The following is a 25582-nucleotide window of genomic DNA, read 5'->3' as shown; positions in this document are numbered from 1 at the left end:
CTCCTGGATGAGTACATGGAGCTTAATAGGATGGAGGGTTATAGGTAGGTCTAGAGGTAGGGATGTGTTCGGCACAACTTGTGGGCCGAAAGGCCTGTTTGTGCTGCAGTTTTTCTATGTTTCTATATTGCAATTATTCTGAGATTTTGGTTCGCTGGTAGAATTCAGGTGGAGTTGTTTTCTCGAACTGGGGTACTGGGGCAGCACGGTGGCATAATGGTTAGTACTGCTGCCTCACAGTGCTTGGGACCCAGGTTCAAATCCAGCCTTGGGTCACTGTGTATGTGGAGTTTGCACCTTCTCCCCGTGTCTGCATGGGTTTCCTTTGGGTGCTCCGGTTTCCTCCCACACTCCAAAGATGTGTGGGTTAGGTTAATTGGCCGTGCTAAATTGAACCTGCTATCAGGGGGATTAGCAAGGTAAATATGTGGGTACAGCGGCAAACACAGCTGTCTCGTAGTGCCTGGTTCAATTCCTACCTTGGGTGACTGTGTGGAGTTTGGACATTCTCCTCATGTCTGCGTGGGTTTCCACCGGGTGTTAGGTTTCCTCCCGCAATCCAAAGATATGCGGGTTAGGTGGATTGGCCATGCTATATTGCCCATTAGTGTCCCAAGATGTGTAGGTTAGGGGGATTAGTGGGGTAAATACATGGGGTCACGGGGATAGGGCCTAGGTAGGATGCTCTGTTGGAGTCAGCCTGAGTGGGATGCTCTGGTGGAGGGTCAGTGAAGACTCAATGGGCCGAATGGCCTTCTTCTGTACGGTCAGGATTCAATGATTAAAAGAGCATTCAAAGACAAGCAGAAACAGGTAGGGAAATATGCCAATGCGCTCAGTTGTAATCAATGCTGAGTCCACAGCGCACTGAACATGCCCCTATCTACATCAATGGGGACGAAGTAGAAAGGGTCGAGAGCTTCAAGTTCTTAGGTGTCTAAATCACCAACAACCTGTCCTGGTCTCTCCACGCCGACGTTATAGTTAAGAAAGCCCACCAGTGCCTCTGCTTTCTCAGAAGATTAAGGAAATTTGGCATGTCCGCTATGACTCTCACCAACCTTTACAGATGTACTATAGAAAGCATTCTTTCTGGTTCTACCTTGGTATGGCTCCTGCTCTGCCCAAGACCGCAAGAAACTACAAAGAGTCGTGAATGAAGCCCAGTCCCTTACGCAAACCAGCCTCCCATCCGTTGACTTAGTCTACACTTCCCACTGTCTCGGAAAAGCAGCAGGCATAATTAAGGACCCACACACCCTGGACATATTCTCTTCCACCTTCTTCTGTCGGGAAAAGAAACAAAAGTCTACGGTCATGTACCAACCGACTCAAGAACAGCTTCTTCCCTGCTGCCGTCATTGAATGGACCTACCTTGCACTAAGTTGATCATTCTCTACATCCCAGCTGTGACTGTAACATTACATTCTGCGCTCTCTCCTTTCCTTCTCCATGTATCATAGAAATCATAGAAACCCTACAGTGCAGAAGGAGGCCATTCGGCCCATCGAGTGTGCACCGACCACAATCCCACCCAGGCCCTACCCCCACATATTTTACCCGCTAATCCCTCTAACCTACACATCCCAGGACTCTAAGGGGCAATTTTTAACCTGGCCAATCAACCTAACCCGCACATCTTTGGACATGTATGGTATGCTTTGTCTGTATGGCGCGCAAGAAACAATGCTTTTCACTGTATATTAACAAGTGACAATAATAAATCAAATCAAATCTGTGTTCATACCATAATTCTAAATTTTCCCTTATGGTTTACCACTTAAAAAATACATGCCTGCTCTTAACACTTGAGATAAACAAGTGTGCACTGTAAAAAGTTATTAAGAGGTGTGAAACACTACTCCCCAGCACCCAGAAACACTCCATTAACAGTATCAAATTAAAAAGGCAATGGGTCAGATGATCCAGCGGGTTAGACTTCAGCTGTTCACCTCTTGGATTTGGGTTCAAATTTCATTGAGACAAATTAAATAAGATTAATCTGCAAAAGTCTGAATCCCATCCCAAGGTGACAAGAATCCACATCAATAAAGTGTCCTAGCATTGCAGGTGTTTGGGATGCCAAGGTTAGGACAAAGCACAAGTTTAATTTGCATCTTGTGCTGTATTCCATCTGGCAGTCTTTATGTTCCAACACTGGTTGCTCTAATTGGAATATTTTTCACTTTCATGAAACAAAGAGTTGCAGAGTCAGAAATTACTAATGTTCAGCTAAATATCTTCTTCACTAGACGTTACCTTGTGCCATATAAAGTATAGCACGAGCCACTTTCAGCCTTTTCTCCCTGGCAGTTACCTCCAGGCCATCCAGCAATCTCATGGCGTGAGTCTGGTGCTCTGAGATATCCACTTCAGTCCACTTCTTGTCTTTCACTGCATAGCAAATTAATAGCATGTATTGGTTGTCATAGTATAGGCAAGATTCACGCTTCAACTTTAGGCAGAGAGTGTGTATAGATGGGTCTTTTTCTAAATGGAGGTCGGTCACCAGTGGTGGGCCCCAGGGATCTGTTCTGGGACCCTTGCTGTTTGGCATTTTCATAAATGACCTGGATGAGGAAGTGGAGGGATGGGTTGGTAAGTTTGCCGACGACACAAAGGTTGGTGGGGTTGTGGATAGTCTGAAGGGATGTCAGAAGTTACAGAGGGACATAGATAGGATGCAAGACTGGGCGGAGAAGTGGCAGATGGACTTCAACCCAGATAAATGCGTAGTGGTACATTTGGCAGATCAAATGGGATGAAGAAGTACAATATAAAGGGAAAGACTCTTAGTACTGTAGAGGATCAGAAGGACCTTGGGGTCCAGGTCCATAGGACTCTAAAATCGGCCCCGCAGGTGGAGGAGGTGGTTAAGAAGGCGTATGGTGTGCTAGCCTTCATCAATCGAGAGATTGAGTTTAGGAGTCCAGGGATAATGATGCAGCTATACAAGACCCTCATCAGACCCCACTTGGAGTACTGTGCTCAGTTCTGGTCGCCTCATTACAGGAAGGATGTGGAAAAGATTGAAAGGGTGCAGAGGCGATTTACAAGGATGTTGCCTGGATTGAGTGGCATGCCTTATGAGGATAGGCTGAGGGAGCTCGGTCTTTTCTCCTTGGAGAGACGTAGGATGAGAGGAGACCTAATAGAGGTATATAAGATGTTGAGAGGCATAGATCGGGTGGACTCTCAGAGGCTTTTTCCCAGGGTGGAAATGGCTGCTGCGAGAGGACACAGGTTTAAGGTGCTGAGGTGCAAGTACAGGGGAAATGTTAGGGGGAAGTTTTTCACACAGAGGGTGGTGGGCGAGTGGAATCGGCTGCCGTCAGTGGTGGTGGAGGCAAACTCAATAGGGTCTTTTAAGAGACTCCTGGATGAGTACATGGGACCTAATAGGATGGAGGGTTATAGGTAGGCCTAAAAGGTAGGGATATGTTCGGCACAACGTGTGGGGCCGAAGGGCCTGTTTTGCACTGTAGTTTTCTATGTTTCTATGATTCAGAGGAAATTTGCAAGGATGTTGCCAAGACTGAAAAATTGCAGCTGAGGATACGCTTGGAATAGAGGCAGCTGAGGAAAGATATTTGATTGAGACGTGAGGTGTCTGGACACTGTGGGAGGAAGGGCCTACTAACTTATGCAGAGAAATAAGTGAGTAGTGGGCATAGATTGAATGTGAGTGGTAGAAAGATTAAAGGGAGGATGAGAAGAAAAAGATTTTTCACACAGAGGATTGTAGGGTCTGGAATTCTCTGCCTGAAAGAGTAAAGATAGAAACCATTCACTTTTTTTTATTGATTCGTAGGACGTGGGTGTCGCTGGCTGGCCAGCAGTTAATGCTCTGTGGTCCTGGAGCAATTATTCAATTATACATGATGACCAGGACAGATTCCCTCTCCAGACAGTGTTGCTGATATCTCCATGGAACTCAGTCCAGTACTTACATCTGAAGCTTGGTATTTTTAAAGAAATGGCCAAACTGAACTGCTGAACTGGGATTGGTTGGTTGAAAACTAACTCTGGAAAGCTACATCAAGACTGTCGTGAGCCAAGGAAGAGAAAAATTTGTAAGCATGTCGGTTGATAATTGGACACGAAACATGAAGCTGAAATCTGTTGTCAAATAGCACTCTTGGCCTACCCTGCATGAATAAAGAACAGCATATTGTAGAACTATGTAGCCACATAGTGCTTCGTGTATCCAGGAAATGATGCAGGTGTTTGTGCAAGATGTACCTTTGTTGTATTGACTACTTAAAGTGAAGTTTACCTTTTCTTCTGAAGTATAGTTTGCTCATTAATTCATGTTTAATTTGCACTGATTCTGGTTTGTGCTAAAGTTACAAAAGTGAAATCCTGTTGGAAATTTTTTCATTTAGGGGTTAACAGTTATTTTGGTTTATAGTTTCCCCATAGGAACATGCAGCCTCTCATTAAACCTACCATCCTCCAGTCTGAGAAACAGCCATTAACCACGCCTCTATTTTCTGTCCTTAAGTCAACTTTTTCTCCAAGCTGACAGAGTCCCTATTCCATGAGTTTTATTTTGGAAACCTTACCTTTTATGTGGTTTACTATTGCAAGTTAGTCTGGAATAATAAGTAACGCACAAGATCAAATGCTTTTCAGAATGTATCAAAAGGTTTCTCTTATAACTAGGAAAGAACTTTCATTTGATTTGTTTTTCTTCAGATATGAAGCGGGGAAAATATATAATATTAAATATGTTCTGGATTGGAATGAGGCAAAATTCAGTCACATAAAATGGGATCTGGTCTGAATTCACAGGAAAGTCTACAAATAGGTTGACAGATAAGCACTAAGAAATATCATTCATGAAATGGAAAAAGTGCGAAATACCATCATAGGAAGGTTAAAAAAGGATGGATCAAAGACTAGAATTTGTGTCACAATCATTAAAACAATCACAATTGGATGGAGCAACAAAGGGACAGGTCTTTGAGATAACATTCATCACAATTTATATAGGCAATGCTTGTATTTATCAAAAACAACTTAATTACCATGAGTCTTGAATTCTTCTTCAAAGCATTTCCTGTTCAGGTGAAGCTCGGGACCCTCTGTGTAGCTATAGAGCTCTATCAAAACATAATGATAGTGTGTTAGAGTGACACACGAAGAGAGAGTACTGTAACACAGATGAGATCAATGGTTAAGCACTACAGGAGAAAGTATGTGCGAATCAACAGCACTTATGGAGAAGTTTGGATTATCTCTTTTCTGTAGCCATCCAGTATGGTTAGTTGAGTCCATTATATTACTTGCACTTCCTCCCTCACCCATTCACCTCCCACCAATTTACAACTTCAGCCTCCACATTGCTCCACCAAACATATCTCAGCCACTCTGTCCCTCTCATCCCATTACTAAATGGATCTTCTGTGTACTATCATTTATAACTTTCCAAAAGGCCAATTCGGTATGGCACTCTCCATCACATCCAACACTGACTCTTCTACCAATTGGAGAGAAACACCTGCCTTTAACAGAATCACAGAATTGTTAGGATCAAGAAGGAGGCCGCCAGTTGGCCCATTGTATCTGCACCAGCTCTCCAAATGAGCATTATAGTTCAGTACTATTCCCCTAAATTTTCCTCATACCCCTGCACATTGTTTATGTTCAAGTAATCAAGGGCCAGTTAAACCCCAAACACTACTTCAATGTTTCCCTCCCTACCTCCTCCGCTAACCAAAAAAAAAAGTCACTGTGAGGACAACAAGCAAGGGAAAGGTGAGTTGAGATTTTTTTTATCCTTTTAACTGTAAAATGGCAGTATGGCAGTTAGGGCTGTTCCTGCCAAATGTGGGAAATTAGGGAGCAATCAGTCTCCCTGACAACTTTGTCTGCAAGAAGTGTGTCCAGCTGCAACTCCTCACAGACTGCATTGTTTGGTTGGAGTGGCAGCTGGACGCACTGCGGAGCATTCAGGAGACAGAGAATGTGATAGACACTAGTTACAGGGAGGTTGTCACACCACAGGTTCAGTCAGAAAGATGAGTGACTCCAGGAGAGGCAGGCAGGTAGTGCAGGAGTCTCCTGTAGCTATTCCCCTTTCAAACAGGTATACCGTTTTGGATACGGTTGAGGGGGATAGCCTGTCAGGGGAAGATACCAGCAGCAGCCAGGCCTGTGGCACCACACCTGGTTCTGCTGTGGAGCAAGGTAGGAGAAAGAGCAAGCGAGCAGTAGTACTAGGGGACTCACTAGTTAGAAGCACAGACAGGCGTTTCTGTGGCTGTGATCAAGAGTCGAGGATGGTGTGTTGACTCCCTGGTGCCAGGGTCAAGGACATCTCTGAGCGGTTGCAGGACATTCTTAAGGGGGAGGGTGAGCAGCCAAAGGTTTTTGTACACATTGGTACCAACTACATAGGTAGGAAAAAGGATGAGGTCCTGAAGTGTGAATATAGAGAGTTAGGCAGAAGGCTAAAGTACAGGACTTCGAAGGTATTAATTTCTGGACTACTGATGCCACATGCGAGTGAGAGTAGGAATAGGAAGATGAGGCAGGTGAATGCGTGATGGAGAGCTGGTACAGGGGGCAGGGATTTAGGTTTGTGGATCATTGGGATCTCTTCTCGGGCAGAGGTGATCTGTTCAAGAGGAATGGGTTACACGTGAACTGGAGCAGGACTAATATCAAAGAACAAAAGAACAAAGAACAATACAGCACAGGAACAGGCCCTTCGGCCCTCCAAGCCCGCGCCGCTCCCTGGTCCAAACTAGACCATTCTTTTGTATCCCTCCATTCCCACTCCATTCATGTGGCTATCTAAATAAGTCTTAAACGTTCCCAGTGTGTCCGCCTCCACCATCTTGCCCAGCAGCGCATTCCAGGCCCCCACCATCCTCTGTGTAAAATACGTCCTTCTGATATCCGTGTTAAACCTCCCCCCCCTCACCTTGAACCTATGACCCCTCGTGAACGTCACCACCGACCTGGGAAAAAGCTTCCCACCTTTCACCCTATCTATGCCTTTCATAATTTTATACACCTCTATTAGGTCACCCCTCATCCTCCGTCTTTCCAGTGAGAACAACCCCAGTTTACCCAATCTCTCCTCATAACTAAGCCCTTCCATAACAGGCAACATCCTGGTAAACCTCCTCTGCACACTCTCTAAAGCCTCCACGTCCGTCTGGTAGTGTGGCGACCAGAACTGGGCGCAGTACTCCAAATGCGGCCGAACCAATGTTCTATACAACTGCAACATCAGACCCCAACTTTTATACTCTATGCCCCGTCCTATAAAGGCAAGCATGCCATATGCCTTATTCACTACGTTCTCCATCTGTGACGTCACCTTCAAGTATCTGTGGACTTGCACAGCCAGGTCCCTCTGCGTATCTACACCCTTTATGGTTCTGCCATTTATCATATAACTCCCCCCTACGTTAGTTCTACCAAAATGCATCACTTCGCATTTATCTGGATTGAACTCCATCTGCCATTTCTTTGCCCAAATTTCCAGCCTATCTATATCCTTCTGTAGCCTCTGACAATGTTCCTCACTATCTGCAAGTCCTGCCATTTTCGTGTCGTCCGCAAACTTACTGATCACCCCAGTGACACCTTCTTCCAGATCGTTTATATAAATCACAAACAGCAGAGGTCCCAATACAGAGCCCTGCGGAACACCACTAGTCACAGGCATCCAGCTGGAAAAAGGCCCTTCCACTACCACCCTCTGTCTTCTGTGACCAAGCCAGTTCTCCACCCATCTAGCCGCGTCCCCCTTTATCCCATGAGATCCAACCTTTTGCACCAACCTACCATGAGGGACTTTGTCAAACGCTTTACTAAAGTCCATATAGACGACATCCACGGCCCTTCCCTCATCAACCATTCTAGTCACTTCTTCAAAAAACTCCACCAGGTTAGTGAGGCATGACCTCCCTCTCACAAAACCATGCTGACTATCGTTAATGAGTTTATTCCTTTCTAAATGCACATACATCCTATCTCTAAGAATCCTCTCCAACAACTTCCCTACCACGGACGTCAAGCTCACCGGCCTATAATTTCCCAGGTTATCCTTCCTACCCTTCTTAAATAACGGGACCACATTAGCTATCCTCCAATCCTCTGGGACCTCACCTGTGTCCAGTGACGAGACAAAGACTTGCGTCAGAGGCCCAGCGATTTCATCTCTCGTCTCCCTGAGCAGCCTTGGATAGATTCCTTCAGGCCCTGGGGATTTGTCAGTCTTTATATTCCCTAAAAAACCTAACACTTCCTCCCTTGTAATGGAGATTCTCTCTAACGGGTCAACACTCCCCTCCGAGACACTCCCAGTCAACACATCCCTCTCCGTTGTGAATACCAACCCAAAGTATTCATTTAGGATTTCCCCTACTTCTTTGGGCTCTAAGCATAATTCCCCACTTTTGTCCCTGAGAGGTCTGATTTTTTCCCTGACAACCCTTTTGTTCCTAATGTATGAATAAAATGCCTTGGGATTCTCCTTAATCCTGTCTGCCAAGGATATATCCTGGCGGGGAGATTTGCTGGAGCCACTAGGGAGGGTTTAAGCTAGTTTAGCAGGGGGGTGGGACCCAAAGCAGTCGGGAGAAGGTTGAGGACAGCACAGAAGTTAAAGAGAGCACATTAAATAGTAAAGGCAGTGTTAGTAATCCTAGTACCAGACAGGTCAGGCAAAAGCAGAGCAGAGAACAAGGAAAGACCAGATTAAACTGCATTTATTTCAATGCAAGACGCCTGACGGGGCAAGGCAGATGAACTCAGGGCATGGATGGGTACATGGGACTGGGATATTATAGCAATTACTGAAACATGGCTAAGGGAGGGACAGGTCTGACAACTCAATGTTCCAGGGCACAGATGCTATAAAAAAGATAAAACAGAAGAGAGAAGGGGGACTTGCGTTTTTGATTAAGGAAAACATCACGGCAGTACTGAGAGGGGATATTTCTGAGGGTTCACCCACCGAGTCTATATGGGTAGAACTGAGAAATAAGAAGGGGGAAAATCACTGATAGGATTGTACTCTAGGCTCCCAAATAGTCAGCAGGAAATTGAGGAGCAAATACATTAATGATTTGGAAGAAGGAACTGAAGGCACTGTTGCTAAGTTTGCAGATGATACAAAGGTATGTAGAGGGACAGGCAGTATTGAGGAAGCAGGGGGGCTGCAGAAGGACTTGGACAGGTTAGGAGAGTGGGCAAAAAAGTGGCAGGTGGAATACAATGTGGAAAAGTGAGAGGTTAGGCACTTTGGAAGGAGGAATGGAGACATAGACTATTTTCGAAATGGGAAAATGCTTAGGAAATCAGAAACACAAAGAGACTTGGGAGTCCTTGTTCAAGATTCTCTTAAGGTTAACATGCAGGTTCAGTCGGCAGTTAGGAAGGCAAATGCAATGTTAGCATTCATGTCGAGAGGGGTAGAATACAACAGCAAGGATGTACTTGTGAGGCTGTATAAGGCTCTGGTCAGACCCCATTTGGAGTACTGAGAGAGTTTTGGGCCTTATATCTAAGAAAGGATGTGCTGGCCTTGGAAAAGGTCCAGAGGAGGTTCACAAGAATGATCCCTGGAATGAAGAGCTTGTCATATGAGGAACCGTTGAGGACTCTGGGTCTGTACTCGTTGGAGTTTAGAAGGGTGAGGAGGGATCTTATTGAAACTTACAGGATACTGCGAGGCCTGGATAGAGTGGACGTGGATGTTTCCATGAGTAGGAAAAACTAGAACAAGTGGGCACAACCTCAGGCTAAAGGGACGATCCTTTAAAACAGCGATGAGGAGGAATTTCTTCAGCCAGAGAGTGGTGAATCTGTAGAACTCTTTGCTGCAGAAGACTGTGGAGGCCAGGTCATTGAACGTCTTTAAGACAGAGATAGATCGGTTCTTGATTAATAAGGGGATCAGGGGTTATGGGGAAAGGCAGGAGAATGGGGATGAAAAAAATATAGAACATAGAACAGTACAGCACAGAACAGGCCCTTCGGCCCACGATGTTGTGCCGACCTTCATCTGAAACCAAGATCAAGCTATCCCACTCCCTACCATCCTGGTGTGCTCCATGTGCCTATCCAATAACCGCTTAAATGTTCCTAAAGTGTCTGACTCCACTATCACTGCAGGCAGTCCATTCCACACCCCAACCACTCTCTGCATGAAGAACCTACCTCTGATATCCTTCCTATATCTCCCACCATGAACCCTATAGTTATGCCCCCTTGTAATAGCTCCATCCACCCGAGGAAATAGTCTTTGAACGTTCACTCGATCTATCCCCTTCATCATTTTATAAACCTCTATTAAGTCTCCCCTCAATCTCCTCCGCTCCAGAGAGAACAGCCCCAGCTCCCTCAACCTTTCCTCATAAGACCGACACTCCAAACCAGGCAGCATCCTGGTAAATCTCCTCTGCACTCTTTCCAGCGCTTCCACATCCTTCCTATAGTGAGGTGACCAGAACTGCACGCAATATTCCAAATGCGGTCTCACCAAGGTCCTGTACAGTTGCAGCATAACCCCACGGCTCTTAAACTCCAACCCCCTGTTAATAAAAGCTAACACACTATATGCCTTCTTCACAGCTCTATCCACTTGAGTGGCAACCTTTAGAGATCTGTGGATATGGACCCCAAGATCTCTCTGTTCCTCCACAGTCTTCAGAACCCTACCTTTGACCCTGTAATCCACATTTAAATTTGTCCTACCAAAATGAATCACCTCACATTTATCAGGGTTAAACTCCATTTGCCATTTTTCAGCCCAGCTTTGCATCCTATCTATGTCTCTTTGCAGCCTACAACAGCCCTCCACCTCATCCACTACTCCACCAATCTTGGTGTCATCAGCAAATTTACTGATCCACCCTTCAGCCCCCTCCTCTAAGTCATTAATAAAAATCACAAAGAGCAGAGGACCAAGCACCGATCCCTGCGGCACTCCGCTAGCAACCTGCCTCCAGTCCGAAAATTTTCCATCCACCACCACCCTCTGTCTTCGATCAGACAGCCAGTTACCTATCCAATCGGCCAACTTTCCCTCTATCCCACACCTCCTTACTTTCATCATAAGCCGACCATGGGGGACCTTATCAAACGCCTTACTAAAATCCATGTATATGACATCAACCGCCCTACCTTCATCAACACACCTAGTTACCTCCTCAAAAAATTCTATCAAATTTGTGAGGCACGATTTGCCCTTCACAAATCCGTGCTGACTATCCCGGATTAATCCGCATCTTTCTAAATGGTCGTAAATCCCATCCCTAAGGACCTTTTCCATCAATTTACCAACCACCGAAGTCAGACTAGCCGGTCTATAATTACCAGGGTCATTTCTATTCCCTTTCTTAAACAGAGGAACAACATTTGCCACTCTCCAGTCCTCTGGCACCATCCCCGTGGACAGCGAGGACCCAAAGATCAAAACCAAAGGCTCTGCAATCTCATCCCTCGCCTCCCAAAGAATCCTAGGATACATTTCATCAGGCCCAGGGGACTTATCGACCTTCAGCCATGATTGAATGGCGGAGCAGACTTGATGGGCTAAGTGGCATAATTCTGCTCCTATGTCTTATGGTCTTATAGGAGATTACAAATAGCTGCAAGAAAAATAGGGTGGTAATAGTAGGGGATTTTAACTTTCCTAACATTGACTGGGAGAAGTATTGTATTAGGGGCATGGATGGAGAGAAATTTGTTGAGTGTATTCAGGAGGAATTTCTCATTCAGTATGTGGATGGCCCAAATAGAGAGGGGGACAAAACTTGACCTCCTCTTGGGAAATAAGGAAGGGCAGGTGACAGAAGTGTTAGTGAGGGATCACTTTGGGACCAGTGGCCATAATTCCATTACTTTTAAGATAGCTATGGAGAATGATAGGTCTGGCCCAAAAGTTAAAATTCTAAGTTGGGGCAACGCCAATTTTGATGGCACTAGACAGGAACTTTCAAAAGTTGACTGGGGGAGTCTGTTGGCAGGCAAAGGGACGACTGGTAAGTGGGAGGCTTTCAAAAGTGTGTTAACCAGGGTTTAGGGTAAGCACATTCCTTTTAGAGTGAAGGGCAAAGCTGGTAGTAGTCAACCTGGATGACTCGGGATATTGAGGCCCCGGTCAAGAAGAAGAAGGAGGAGGAGACATATGACATGCATAGGCTGCTGGGATCAAGTGGATTCCTTGAAGAGTATAGAGGTTGTGGGAGTAGAGTTGAGAGAGAAATCAGGAGGGCAAAAAGAGGACACGAGATTGCTTTGGCAGATAAGGCACAGAAAAATCCAAAATGCTTCTACAAATACACAAAGGGCAAAAGAGTAACTAGGGAGAGAGTAGGACTGCTTAAGGATCATCTATCTGCGGATCCACAAGAGGTGGGTGAGATCCTAAATGAATATTTCTCATCAGTATTTACTGTTGAGAACCGGGACCTGATGAAGTGTATCCCAGGACGTTGTGGGAAGCTACGGAGGAAATTGCAGGTCCTCTAGCAGAGATATTTGAATCATCGAGGTGCCTGAAGATTGGAGGGTGGCAAATGTTGTGCTTTTATTTAAGAAGGGCTGCAGGGAAAAGTCTGGGAACTACAGGCCGATGAGCCTAATATCTGTAGTGGGTAAGTTGTTAGAAGGTATTCTGACAGACAGGATCTACACGCATTTACAGAGACAAGCACTAATTAGGGACATTCAGCATGGCTGTGTGAGTGGAAAATCATGTCTCACGAATTTGATTGAGTTTTTTGAAGGGGTAACCAAGAAGGTAGATGAGGACAGCGTAGTTGATGTTGTCTACATGGACTTCAGGAAGGCCTTTGACAAGGTACCGCATGGGAGCTTGTTGCATAAGGTTAAATCTCACGGGATCCAAGGTGAGGTAGCCAAATGGATACAAAATTGGCTTGATGATGGAGGATGGTTGTAGAGGGTTGTTTTTCAAACTGGAGGCCCGTGACCAGCAGTGTGCCTCAGGGATCGGTGCTGGGTCCGCTGTTGTGTGTTATTTATATTAATAATTAATTAGATGAGAATTTAGGAGGCATGGTTAGGAGGTTTGCAGATGACACCAAGATTGGTGGCATAGTCGACAGTGAAGAAAGTTATCTAGAATTGCAACAGATCTTGATCAATTGGGCCAGCGGGCTGATGAATGACAGGATTTATTCACATTTGGAAGCAAATGGACTAAGTGATAGACAACGTGGCTTTGTGGGGAAGGTCATGTCTCACCAACAAGGTGGATAGTGATGTAGTTGATTCTAAGACCAGAGTCCTAAATCTCAATAAAGGTAATTATGATGATACGAGGCACGAGTTGGTGATGATGGACTGGAAACATTGTTGAAAGGAAGGACAATGGACAGGCAATGGCTGCCATTCAAGGAGCGAATAGGTGAACTCCAAAATTTGTTTATTCCTATTTGGCGCAAGAGTGGAAAGAGAACTGTGGCCAAACCATGGTTTTCAAGGGAAATTAGAGATAGTATTAAATTCAAAGAAGCGTACAAATTGGCAAGAAAAAGCAATAGGCCTGTGGCCAAACGGGCCATCTAAGACGGCGATTTGCAAGAGCACGCTGGGATAATTGGACAAGCACTGAAACCGACAGGCTACAACCTCAAAAGAAATTGGACAGAGATAAACAGGCTGCAGCTGCAGGAGCTGGAATGCACAGGATATCGGCCATCTCGAGGACAAAGGACACTTTCTGGTCAACTGTTTCTTTACCAGACATAGGGGTGCCTTAACCCCTTATTTGGGAGGGAGAGATTTAACCACATGCCTCCAGCACCTACAGGGCTTGGCCATTGGGTACATACCCAGAGATCATCGTGGCAGCATCTGATTGGACCTTATCGATCAGGGTGATCAAGTCCTGGTCGATTGATTGGCAATGGCCAAAAAAGGCGCGAAAACCAACGGGGTATAAAGGATGCTGCGCAACAGAAAACATTTTCTCTCTCTCTCTCTCTCCCAACGAATGAACAACAACAATGGTGACCATCACCAGCAACGACCAGCACGAGGAGAGCCACCACACCCAAGAACGAAGGAAGACCAGAGCCAGAGTATCAGTCCAGACCAAAGGACCAGACTACGCAGAGGACTATGGAGACCAACATGCAGATAAAGGCCAACATCTGCTTGGGCACTTGCCAGTCACGCAAAAGTTAAGTCAAGGTCTACTTTTGGACTTGAACTTTAGTATTATGTGAGATAACTTATTTTTGATTGGGTGGGTGATTAATAATTGTGTGTGAATAAACATTATTGTGTTAACAAGAAGTCTACTCGCAATTCTTTATCCACCGTATAAGGGTTAAAACAGACTGTGCGGCAAGTGCAGCAACACGCCTGAGAATTGGGAGCAGTTTAAAATTCAGCATAGGAAGACCAAGGGATTGATTCAGAAGGGGAAAATAGAGTATGAAAGCAAGCTAGCAGGGAACATAAAAACTGGCTGCAAATGTCTCTACAAGCATGTAAAAAGAAAAAAAAGACAAAAACAAATGTAGGCACCTTACAGTCAGAAACTGGGTAATTCAACACGGAGAACAACGAAAATGCCTGAGCAATAAATTTGTACTTTGCTCTGTCTTCACAAAAGAAGAAATGAATAATGTACTGGAAGTTCTGAGAGAAACATGTTCTCGTGAAGAGCTAAAGGAAATCAGTATTAGAAAAGTAGTTTTGGGGAAATTAATGGGATTGAAGGTGGATAAATCTCCAGGGCCTGATAATCTTCATCTCAGAGTGCTGAAGGAAGTAGATCCATTGATGGTTATTTTCCAAAATTTGTTGGACTCTGGAATAGTTCCTACAGATTGGAGGGTAGCTAATGTAAACCCACTATTTAAAAAGGGAGGCAGAGAGAAAACAGAGAACAACAGACCAGAGAGCCTAACATTGGTAGTAGGGAAGTTGCTGGAATCTATTTTCAAGGATTTCATAGCACTGCATTTGGAAAGCAGTGGTATAAACAGACAATGATGTGGAGATGCCGGCGTTGGACTGGGGTAAACACAGTAAGAAGTTTAACACCACCCGGTTAAAGTCCAACAGGTTCATTTGGTAGCAAAAGCCACAAGCTTTCGGAGCCTTAAGCCCCTCACCTGCAGAAGGGGCTTAAGGCTCCGAAAGCTTGTGGCTTTTGCTACCAAATAAACCTGTTGGACTTTAACCTGGTGTTGTTAAACTTCTTGCTGTATAAACAGACAATGCCAGCTGATGGATGTGGTTTATTTGGACTTTCAGAAGATCTCACATAGCAGACTATTATGTATAGTTAAAGCACATGGAATTGCAGGCCGTATCTCGAGATGGATAGAAAGCTGGTTAGCAGATAGGAAGCAAAGAGTTGGAATAAATGGGTCTTTTTTCGATTGGCAGTCGGTGACTAGTGGGGATCCTCAGGGACCCCAATTGTTCCCATTAAATATTAATAATTTGGAAGAGGAACTAAATGCATTATCTCCAAATCTGCAGTTGATACAAAGTTGGGTGGAGGGTGAGCTGTGAGGAGGATGCAGAGATGCTTCAGCGTGATTTGGACAGGCTGAGTGTGTGGGCATCTGCATGGCAGATGCAGTATAATGTGGATAAATGTGAGGTTATCCACTTTGGTAGCAATAACAGAGTGGCAGATTCTTACTTGAATGGGTGTAAATTGAGGGTTGGATACTCAGCAAAGCCTTGGTGTCCTTGTGCATCAGTCGCTGAAAGTAAGTGCGCAGGTACAGCAGGCAGTAAAGGCGGCAAATGGTATGTTGGCTTTAATAGCGAGAGGATTTGAGTACAGAAATAGGGATGTTTTACTGCAATTGTATCGAGCATTGGTGAGACCACACCTGGAGTATTATGTGCAGTTTCGGTGTCCTCATCTGAAGGAGGATGTTCTTGCAAATGTGGGAGTGCAGCGAAGGTTTACCAGGCTGATTCCTGGGATGGCAGGCCTGTCATATGAGGAGAGACTAAGTCGGTTAGGATTATGTTCATTGGAGTTTAGAAGAGTGAGACGGGATCACAGAAACTTATAAAATTCTAACAGGATTAAGAACAAAGAACAGTACAGCACAGGAACAGGCCCTTCGGCCAACCAAGTCTGTGCCGATACAGATGCCTCTCTAATCTAATATTTCCTTGCCTCTACGTGGTCCATATTCCTCTATTCCCTGCCTATTCATGTATATATCCAGATGCCTTTTGAACATAGTTATAGAATCTGCTTCCACCACCTCCTCCAGCAGCACACTCCAGACATTCACCACACTTTGTGAAAAACTTGCCCCTTACATCTCTTTTAAACTTTCCCCCTCTCACTTTTTACCTATTCCCCCGAGTAATTGACCCTTTGACCTTGGGAAAAAGACTCTGACTGTCCACTCTTTCCAAACCTCTATCAGGTCCCCTCTCATTCTCCAACGCTTCAATGAAAACAATCCAAGTTTGTTCAACCTTTCTTCATAGTCCATCTCCTCCAAACCAGGCAACATCCTGGTAAATCTCTTCTGCACTCTTTCCAATGCATCAACATCCTTCCGGTAGTGTGGCGACCAGAATTGTACACAATACTCCAAATGCAGCCTAACCAAAGTCTTTACAGCTGCAACATGATTTTCCAATTCCTATACTCAATGCCCCGATCGATGAAGGCCAGCATGCTATAAGTCTTCTTGACCACCTTGTCCACCTGAGTTGCCACCTTCAGGGAACTGTGGATCTGCACATCTAGATTCCTCTGTACGCTAATATTTCTAAGGGCTCTACCATTTACTGTAAATTTCCCTTCTGCAGTAGATCTACCAAATCACATCACCTCACATTTGTCTGCGTTAAATTCCATGTCATCTTTCGGCCCCAGTCTCCAGCCAATTTATATCCTGCTGTATCCTCTGACAATCCTCCTCACTATCCACTACTCCCCCAATTTTTGTATAATTTGCAAATTTACTGATCAGACCACCTATATTTTCCTCCAACTCATTTATATATATTAGGTACAACAGAGGCCCCAGCACTGATCCTTGTGGAACGCCGCTTGTCACAGACCTCCAGTTAGAACTCTCTGCTTTCTATGCCCAAGCCAGTTTTGTATCCATCTTACCAGCTTACCATGGATCCCATATGGCTTCACCTTCTGTATCAGCCTGCCATGAGGAACCGTATCGAAGACTTTACTGAAGTCCATGTATACAACACCCACTGCCCTGGTCAATGTTTCTTGTCACTTCCTCAAAGAACTCAATCAAGTTTGTGAGATATGAACTCCCCTTCACAAAACCATGCTGCCTTTCGCTAATAAGCCTATTCTCTTCCAGATGGGAGTACATCCTGTCCCTAAGAATCTTCTCCAATAATTTCCCCACCACTGATGTAAGGCTCACAGGCCTGTAATTTCCTGGATTCTCTCTTCTGCCCTTCTTAAACAGAAGAACACTGTTAACAGCTCTCCAATCCTCTGGTACCTCACTTATGACTAAAGAGGATACAAAGATTTTGGCCAAGGCCTCAGCAATTTCTTCCCTTGCCCCTCTCAGTATTCTGGGATAGACTCTATCTGGCCCTGGAAACTTGTCCACCTTCATGTTTTTCAAAACTTCCAATACCTCCTCTCTTTTTATCTCAACATGGTCTCAAATGTCAACATCCTCCTTTCTACACTCACCATCCACCACATCCTTCTCCTTTGTGAATATTGATGCAAAGTACTTGTTAAGGACCTCATCCACCTCATCTGGCTTCACACACAAATTCCTTGAGTGGACCTATCCTTTCCTTAGCTATCCTCTTCCTCCTTGTATATGCATTAAAAGCCTTGGGATTCTCCTTAATCCTGCCTGCCAAGGACATTTCAAGGCCCTTTTTGCTTTCCTCAGTCCCTGTTTAAGCTCTTTCCTGTTATCTTTGTATTCCTCAAGAGCCTTATCCATTTTCAATTTCCTGAAGTTTATGTATGATATGCCTCCTTCTTCTTGTTCATTAAGCTCACAATCTCTCGTCATCCAGGATTCCTGAATCTTGCCATCTTTACCCTTCATTTTTACAGGGACATATTTGTCCTGAATTGTTAACAACTGACTTTTAAAAGACTCCCACATATCGGATGTGGATTTACCCTCAAATAGCTGTTCTCAGTCTACATTCCCAAGCTCCTACTTAATACTGTTGAAGTTAGCCTTCCCCCAGTTCAGTACTTTCACTCTGGGACTACTTCTATCCTTTTCTACAAGTATCTTGAAACTTATAGAATTGTGATCACTGTTCCCAAAATGGACCCCCACTGAGACATCAACCACCTGTCCAGGCTCGTTTCCCAGAACCAGGTCTAAGATAGTTCAATTCAGGAAGGGGCTACCTACATATTGCCTCAAGAAGCACTCTTGGACACACTGAATAAATTCTGCCCCGGCCAAGCCCGTAGCACTAAAAGAATCCCAGTCTATGTTGGGGAAGTTAAAATCGTCCATCACAACAACCCTGTGGTTTTTTATATCTTCCCATAATCTGCTGACATATCAGTTCCTCCACTTCACGCTGGCTGTGGGAGGTCTGTAGTACAATCCCAACAGTGTGTTTGCACCACTCCTGTTCCTGAGTTCTATCCATATGGCCTCACTGCATGATCCCACCAAGGTGTCCTCTCTCTGTATAGCTGTGACATTCTCCCTAATCAGTAAAGCAACAACCCCCACCTCTTTTGTCACACTCTCTATCTTGCATAAAACATCTAAATCCTGGAATGCTAAGCTGCCAGTCCTGCTCTTCTTTCATCCAAATCTCTGTGATTGCCACATCATAATTCCATGTCGTAATCCAAGCTTTAAGTTCATCTGCCTTACCTGTCATATTCCTCCCCCCAGTCTTATTAGTTTAAATCCACCCACACTGCACGATCAAACCTCCCCGCTAGTTTGTTAGCGCGCTTCCAGTTAAGATGCAACCTGTCCTTTCTGCACAGGTCCCATCTGCTGTGGAAGAGATCCCAGTGGTCTAAAAATCTGAACCGCTCCCTCCTGCACCAACTCTCAAGCCACTTACTAAGCTGCACTGTCTTCCTATTACTTGCCTCATTACCACGTCGCACAGGAAGTATTCCTGAGAATATTGCCCTGGAGGTCCTGCATTTCAGCTGCCTTCCTAACTCCCTGAACTCATTTTGCATGACCGCATTTTCCTTCCCACCAATGTTGTTGATTCCAACGTGGAACACAACTACTGGTTGTTCGCCGTTCCGCTTCAGAATGCCCTGTACCCGCTGCAAGACGTCCTTGACCCTGGCACCAGGGAGGCAACAGACCATCCTAGAGTCTTGATCGCTGTCACAGAAGTGCCTGACTGTGCCCCTTATTATTGAACCCCCGACTACCATTGCATGCCTGCACTTTGACCCTCCCTGCTGTACAGCAGAGCCAGCAGTGGTGCCACTGTCCTGGCCACTACTGCCATCATCCTCTGATACGCTGTCCTCCCCAGCAGCATCTAAAATGATGTATCTGTTTGAGAGAGGGAGGGGGACAGCCCCCGGGGGCTCCAACACATTAGACAGGGTAGATTCAGAAAGAATGTTCCCAAAGCTGTAGGAGTCCAAAACTAGGGATCATAGTTTGAGCTTATGGGGTAAACAATTTAGCACTGAGGTGAGGAGAAACATCTTCACCCAGAGAGTGCTGAATCTGTGGAATTCACTACCACAGAAAGTAGTTGAGGCCAAAACGTTGTGTGATTTAGGAAGAAATTAGATATAGCTCCTGGGCTAAAGGAATATGGGGTGGGGGGGCGGGGGCGACAAAGAACAAAGACAATTACAGCTCAGGAAAAAGACCCTTCGGCCCTCCAAGCCTGCACCGACCATGCCGCCTGACTGAACTAAAATCCCCTACCCTTCCGGGGACCATATCCCTCCATTCCCATCCTATTCATGCATTCGTCAAGACACCCCTTAAATGTCACTATTGTATCTGCTTCCACTACTTCCCCCGGCAGCGGGTTCCAGGCACCAACCACCCTGTGTAAAAAAACTTGCAGTAAGAAGTCTAACAACACCAGGTCAAAGTCCAACAGGTTTATTTGGTAGCAAAAGCCACTAGCTTTCGGAACAGGCTGTTCCTTCGTCAGGTGTGTGGGAGTTCTGATCACAAACAGGGCACAAAGACACAAACTCAATTTACATGAATAATGACTGGAATGCGAGTCTTTACATCCAGACAGGACAGCTAGTGAGATTTTGCACATCCAGGCCTGGATGTGCAAAATCTCACTAGCTGTCCTGTCTGGAGACAATACACATCTCTTTAACCTGTGCTTAATGCTCCCTCCACTCACGTTGTCTGTACCTTTAAGACTTGATTAGCTGTAAAGCCCTCCGTTCAGAAACGCACCCTTCCACTGCTACCCTCTGTCTTCTATGATCGAGCCAGTTCTGTATCCACCTCGCCAGCTGACCTCTGATCCCAAGCGACTTCACCTTCTGCACCAGTCTGCCAAGAGGGACCTTGTAAAAGGCCTTACTGAAGTCCATGTAGGCAATATCCACTGCCCTACCCTCATCAATCATCTTCGTCACTTCCTCGAAAAACTCAATCAAGTTAGTGAGGCATGACCTCCCCTTCACAAAACGATGTTGCCTCTCGCTAATACAGCCACTTATTTCCAAGTGGGAGTAAATCCTGTCTCGAAGATTCCTCTCCAATAATTTCAGGCAAGATCAAGAAGGCAAGATAGAGATATTTCACTTTCTGTCCTTACCTGAAAGTTCTGCGGCCCATTTATCACTATCAGAATATTCAAACTCCAAGTCAGGTGATTCAGAGAAACCCTGTGGAGGAGAGATACTTTTAAAATCTGATTAAATAAACAGAAAATTAGCAGATGGTGCACAATCTCACCATTAAAGAGCAGAATGAAAGCTAGTAGATTGCCAAGCACCATTCTTCTAAACTTCAAATACAATGTCTTACATGCACGTATGACAAAAGGAAGAATTAGAAAATGCAAGTAACACAGTCAAGTTTGTCAAGAAAATGGAGAGATGATGAGAGATGTTGTGGATGGGAGCAATACAGTGAGTGTGTGCCTTTTATTTTCTAATCCCCCTTGGCCTCAGCCTCACCACACCCCCCCCGCCCAATACTTTCTGTCCTCCAGCCCAAGGTCTCGCCACTTGTATTCCAGCACAGGAGGCAGCCTATCATTTCAGTGCTTGTTCTCCGCAAGAGCAAATCATGTAATACAACACTGCCACATATATTCCGTAACTATACAAACTTCTCTTCACATAATAATCAAATTCTCTTTTGAAAGTCATGATTGAATCTGCCTGTATCACACTCTGAGGCAGTGCATTCCAGATTCTAACCACTTGCTGTGTAAAAATATTTTTCCTTAAAAGAAGCCATTTATTTTGTTAATCATTTCAATTTGGTGCCCACTGAGACTTGACCATTCCACCAATGAGAACAATTTACATAGAACCGAGGAATAGTAGGCCATTCAGCCCTTCGAGCCTGCTCTGCCATTCATTTTGATCATGGCTGATCATCAAATTCATTTTCCTGATCCCGCCTTCCCCTCATATCCCTTGATCCCTTTAGCCCCAAGAGCTATGAGTAATTTCTTCTTGAAATCAGGCAATGTTTTAGCCTCAACTACATTCTGTGGTAGTGAATTCCACACATTTACCATCCTCTGGGTGAAGAAATTTCTCCTCACCTCAGTTCTAAAAGGCATATGGCATGCTTGCCTTTATAGGACAGGGCATAGAGTATAAAAGTTGGGGTCTGATGTTGCAGATGTATAGAACGTTGGCTCGGCCGCATTTGGAATACTGCGTCCAGTTCTGGTCGCCACACTACCAGAAGGACGTGGAGGCTTTGGAGAGAGTACAGAGGAGGTTTACCAGGATGTTGCCTGGTATGGAGGAGCTTAGTTATGAGGAGAGATTGGGTAAACTGGGGTTGTTCTCACTGGAAAGACGGAGGATGAGGGGAGACTTAATAGAGGTGTATAAAATTATGAAAGGCATAGATAGGGTGAACGGTGGGAAGCTTTTCCCCAGGTCGGTGGTGACGTTCACGAGGGGTCGTAGGTTCAAGGTGAAGGGGGGAGGTTTAACACAGATATCAGAAGGACATATTTTACACAGAGGGTGGTGGGGGCCTGGAATGCGCTGCCAGGCAAGGTAGTGGAGGCGGACACACTGGGAACGTTTAAGACTTATCTAGACAGCCATATGAACGGAGTGGGAATGGAGGGATACAAAAGAATGGTCTAGTTTGGACCAGGGAGCGGCGCGGGCTTGGAGGGCCAAAGGGCCTGTTCCTGTGCTGTATTGTTCTTTGTTCTTTATCCCTTATCCTCAAACTATGACCCTTAGTTCTGGACTCCCCCACCATGGGAACATTTCTCCCTAATTACTCTGTCCAGATCCCTCATGATTTTGAATACCTGTATCAAAACTCTTTCTAATGCCTTCACATCCTTCCAAAAGTGTGGTCCCCAGAACTGTAGATAGGACTTTAAACTTGGGAGGGCGGGGGTGGTTTCAGTTGTAGGGAAAATTAGAAAACTCAAATTAAAGGAGGAAGTAAGAGTGCAGGTTAGCAATGTGGTGGATGGTTACCGGATGATAAAAGAGAGGGACAGAAAGGGTGAATGTCCTTATGCACCAAGGAATTATAAAAGAGTCAGGAAATTTACCAGTAAAACAAATATAAAAGCTTTATATCTAAATGCACGAAACATTCGGAACAAAATTCATGAGTTAATGGCACAAATAGAAACAGAAGTGTATGATTTGGTGGCAATTACTGAGACATGGTTACAAGGAGACCAAGTCTGGGAACTAAATATCCATGGGTACTCAGCATTTCGACAAGATAGACTGAAAGGAAAAGGAGGTGGTATAGCTTTGCTAGCGAAGGAAGAGATCAGTGCTGGAATGAGAAATTACATAAGCATGGGAGATCAAGATGTGGAATCAGTCTGGGTAGAAATAAGAAATAGCAAAAGAAAGGAGTACTTGGTCAGTATAATCTATCGGTCCCCAAGCAGTAGTTCCACAGTGGGGCACAGTATAAACAAGGAAATACAGGAGGCTTGCAAGAAAAGCAAGGCAATAATCTGATTTTAAGATGCACATAGATTGGAATAATCAAATTGGCAAGGGTAGCCAGGAGGCAGAATTCATTGAATGTATTAGAGATGGTTTCTTGGAACATTATGTTGTGGAACCAACCAGGGAGCAGACTACTCTGCATTTGGTATTGTGTAATGAGGAGGGATTAGTTGATGACCTCATAATTAAGGATCCTCTAGGGAGTAGTGACCATAGTATGATAGAATTCAAAATTCAGTTTGGGAGTGAGAAAGTGGAATCCCACACTAGCATTCTGGAATTAAGCAAAGGAAATGACATAGGCATGAGGACAGATGGGGCCCGAGTAGAGTGGGCAGGAGGCTAAAAGGTGGAACAGCGAATGACCAGTGGCAGTTGTTTAAGGAGATGCTCAAGTCGTCACAACTAAAATATATCCCAGTGAGGAAGGAAGATGGGGTAAGGGGGTTAAAAAAACATCCATGGCTAAACAAGGAGGTCAAGGACAATATAAAGACAAAAACTAAGGTATACCATATTGCAAAGGCCAGTGGCAGGCTGGAAGATTGGGAAACTTTCAAAGATAAACAAAGGGATACTAAAAACATAATAAAAGGAGCTCAGGTAAATTACAAAAGAAAACTAGCGCAAAATATCAAGCAGGATAGCAAAAACTTCTATACGTGTACAAAAGGGAAGAGAGTCACACGGGTGAATGTTGGTCCCTTGGAAGATGAAACCGGAGAGTTAATAGTAGGGAACACTGAAATGGCAGAGATGCTAAATCAATACTTTGCCTCAGTTTTCGCAGTGGAGGACACCAGTACCATTCCTATAGGAACGGCAAGTCAGAGGTAATAGAAAGGGTAGAACTTAGAACTATCAACATCGAAAGGGAAAAGGTACTCAGCAAACTATTGGGATTGAGGGCAGAAAAATCCTCAGGGCCTGATGGTCTACATCCTAGGGTATTAAAAGAGGTGGTGGCGGCAGAGATGGTGGATCCATTGGTTAAAATATTCCAAAATTCCGTGGACACAGGAAAGGGTCCAATGGATTGGAAAAATGCTAATGTAATGCCTTATTCAAAAAGGAAGGGAGGCAAAATGTGGGAAATTACAGACCAGTTAGTTTAACATCTGTTGTTGGGAAAGTGTTAGAATCAATTATCAAGGAAGCAATATCAGGACATTTGGAAAGTCAAAACGCAATCCACCACAATCAGCATGGTTTTATGAAAGGCAATTCATGTTTGAATAATTTGCAGAGTCCTCTGAGGATGTAACAAAGTGGATAATGGGGATCCTGTAGATTTAGTATGTCTGGAGTTCTGGAATGCATTTGATATAGTGCTGCACAAAAGGTTAATTCACAAGGTTAGATCACATGGGATTAGTGGTAATTTAATAGTTGGATAGGTGACTGGCTGATGGACAGAAGACAGAGTCGGGATAGATGGGTTTTTTTTCAGGATGGCAGGAAGTAACTAGTGCGGTGCCACAGGGTTCGGTCCTTGTGCCCCAGCTATTTACAATCCATATTAATGACTTGAATAAAGGGATAGAAGGCTCAAAAGCCAAATTTGCAAATGACACAAAAATAGGTGGCACAGTAAGTTGCAATGAGGAAATAAGAACCTTACGAATGGATATAGATAGGTTAGGAGGGTGGGCCAAAATGTGACAGATAAAGTTTAACGTGGATAAGTGTGAGGTCATGCATTTTGATCGCAAAAATGGGAAGGCGACTTACTTTCTAAATGGGAAGAGACTTCGGGGTGCTCCAGTGCAGAAGGATCTGGGTGTCCTTGTTCATGAGTCACAGAAAACTAGCATGCAGGTATAGCAGATAATAAAGAAAGCAAATAAAATGTTGGCATTTATAGCTAAAGGATATAAAGATAAGGAAGTATTGTTGCAACCATACAAGGCATTGGTGAGGCCGCACCTGGAGTATTCTGCAGAGTTTTGGTCCCCATATTTGAGGAAAGATGTAGTGGTGTTGGAGGCAGTTCAGAGGAGGTTCACTAGATTGATTCCAGAGATGAGCAGTTTATCGTAAAAAGAGAGATTGAACAATTTAAGCCTATACTCTCTGGAATTTAGAAGAATGAGGAGAGATCAAATTGAGGTACTCAAGATGATAAAAGGCATGGATAAAGTAGATGTGGAGCAGATGCTTCCACTAGTGGGGCATTCTAGGACGTGGGGTTTTAGGATAAGGGGTAGCAAATTTAAAACAGAGTTGAGGAGAAACTACTTCTCCTAAAGGGTTGTGAATCTGTGGAATTCGCTACCCCAAAGTGCTGTGGATGAGTAAATTTGAGGACAGATTTTTAATTGGTAATGGGCTGAAAAGTTATGGGGAGAAGGCAGGAAAATGGGGATGAGGAGCATATCAGCCATGATTGAGTGGCAGAGTGGACTCGATGGACCGAATGGCCTAATTCTGCTCCTATATCTTATGAACTGGACACAACATTC

The 25582-nt window shown here is 44.6% G+C and overlaps 1 protein-coding gene across 1 annotated transcript in view; it reads right to left on the bottom strand.

The window, feature by feature from the left end:
• strip1 (striatin interacting protein 1) overlaps window positions 1-25125 on the bottom strand; it is a gene marked incomplete at its 5' end in the record, with an annotated part of 173283 nt that extends 148158 nt beyond the window's left edge. The window contains 4 exons of the mRNA XM_078241923.1: window positions 2261-2395; window positions 5032-5106; window positions 20753-20822; window positions 25047-25125. Of these exons, the coding sequence (XP_078098049.1) occupies window positions 2261-2395; window positions 5032-5106; window positions 20753-20822; window positions 25047-25125 (359 nt within the window). The remainder of the gene's footprint in view (window positions 1-2260; window positions 2396-5031; window positions 5107-20752; window positions 20823-25046) is intronic.
• Window positions 25126-25582: the final 457 nt, after the last annotated feature.

The sequence above is a fragment of the Mustelus asterias genome, chromosome 25 (genome assembly GCF_964213995.1).
Source record: "Mustelus asterias chromosome 25, sMusAst1.hap1.1, whole genome shotgun sequence".
Classification (NCBI taxonomy): domain Eukaryota; kingdom Metazoa; phylum Chordata; class Chondrichthyes; order Carcharhiniformes; family Triakidae; genus Mustelus; species Mustelus asterias.
Note: the sequence above shows the minus strand (reverse complement) of the source record. Positions and strands in the feature narration are given on the sequence as shown.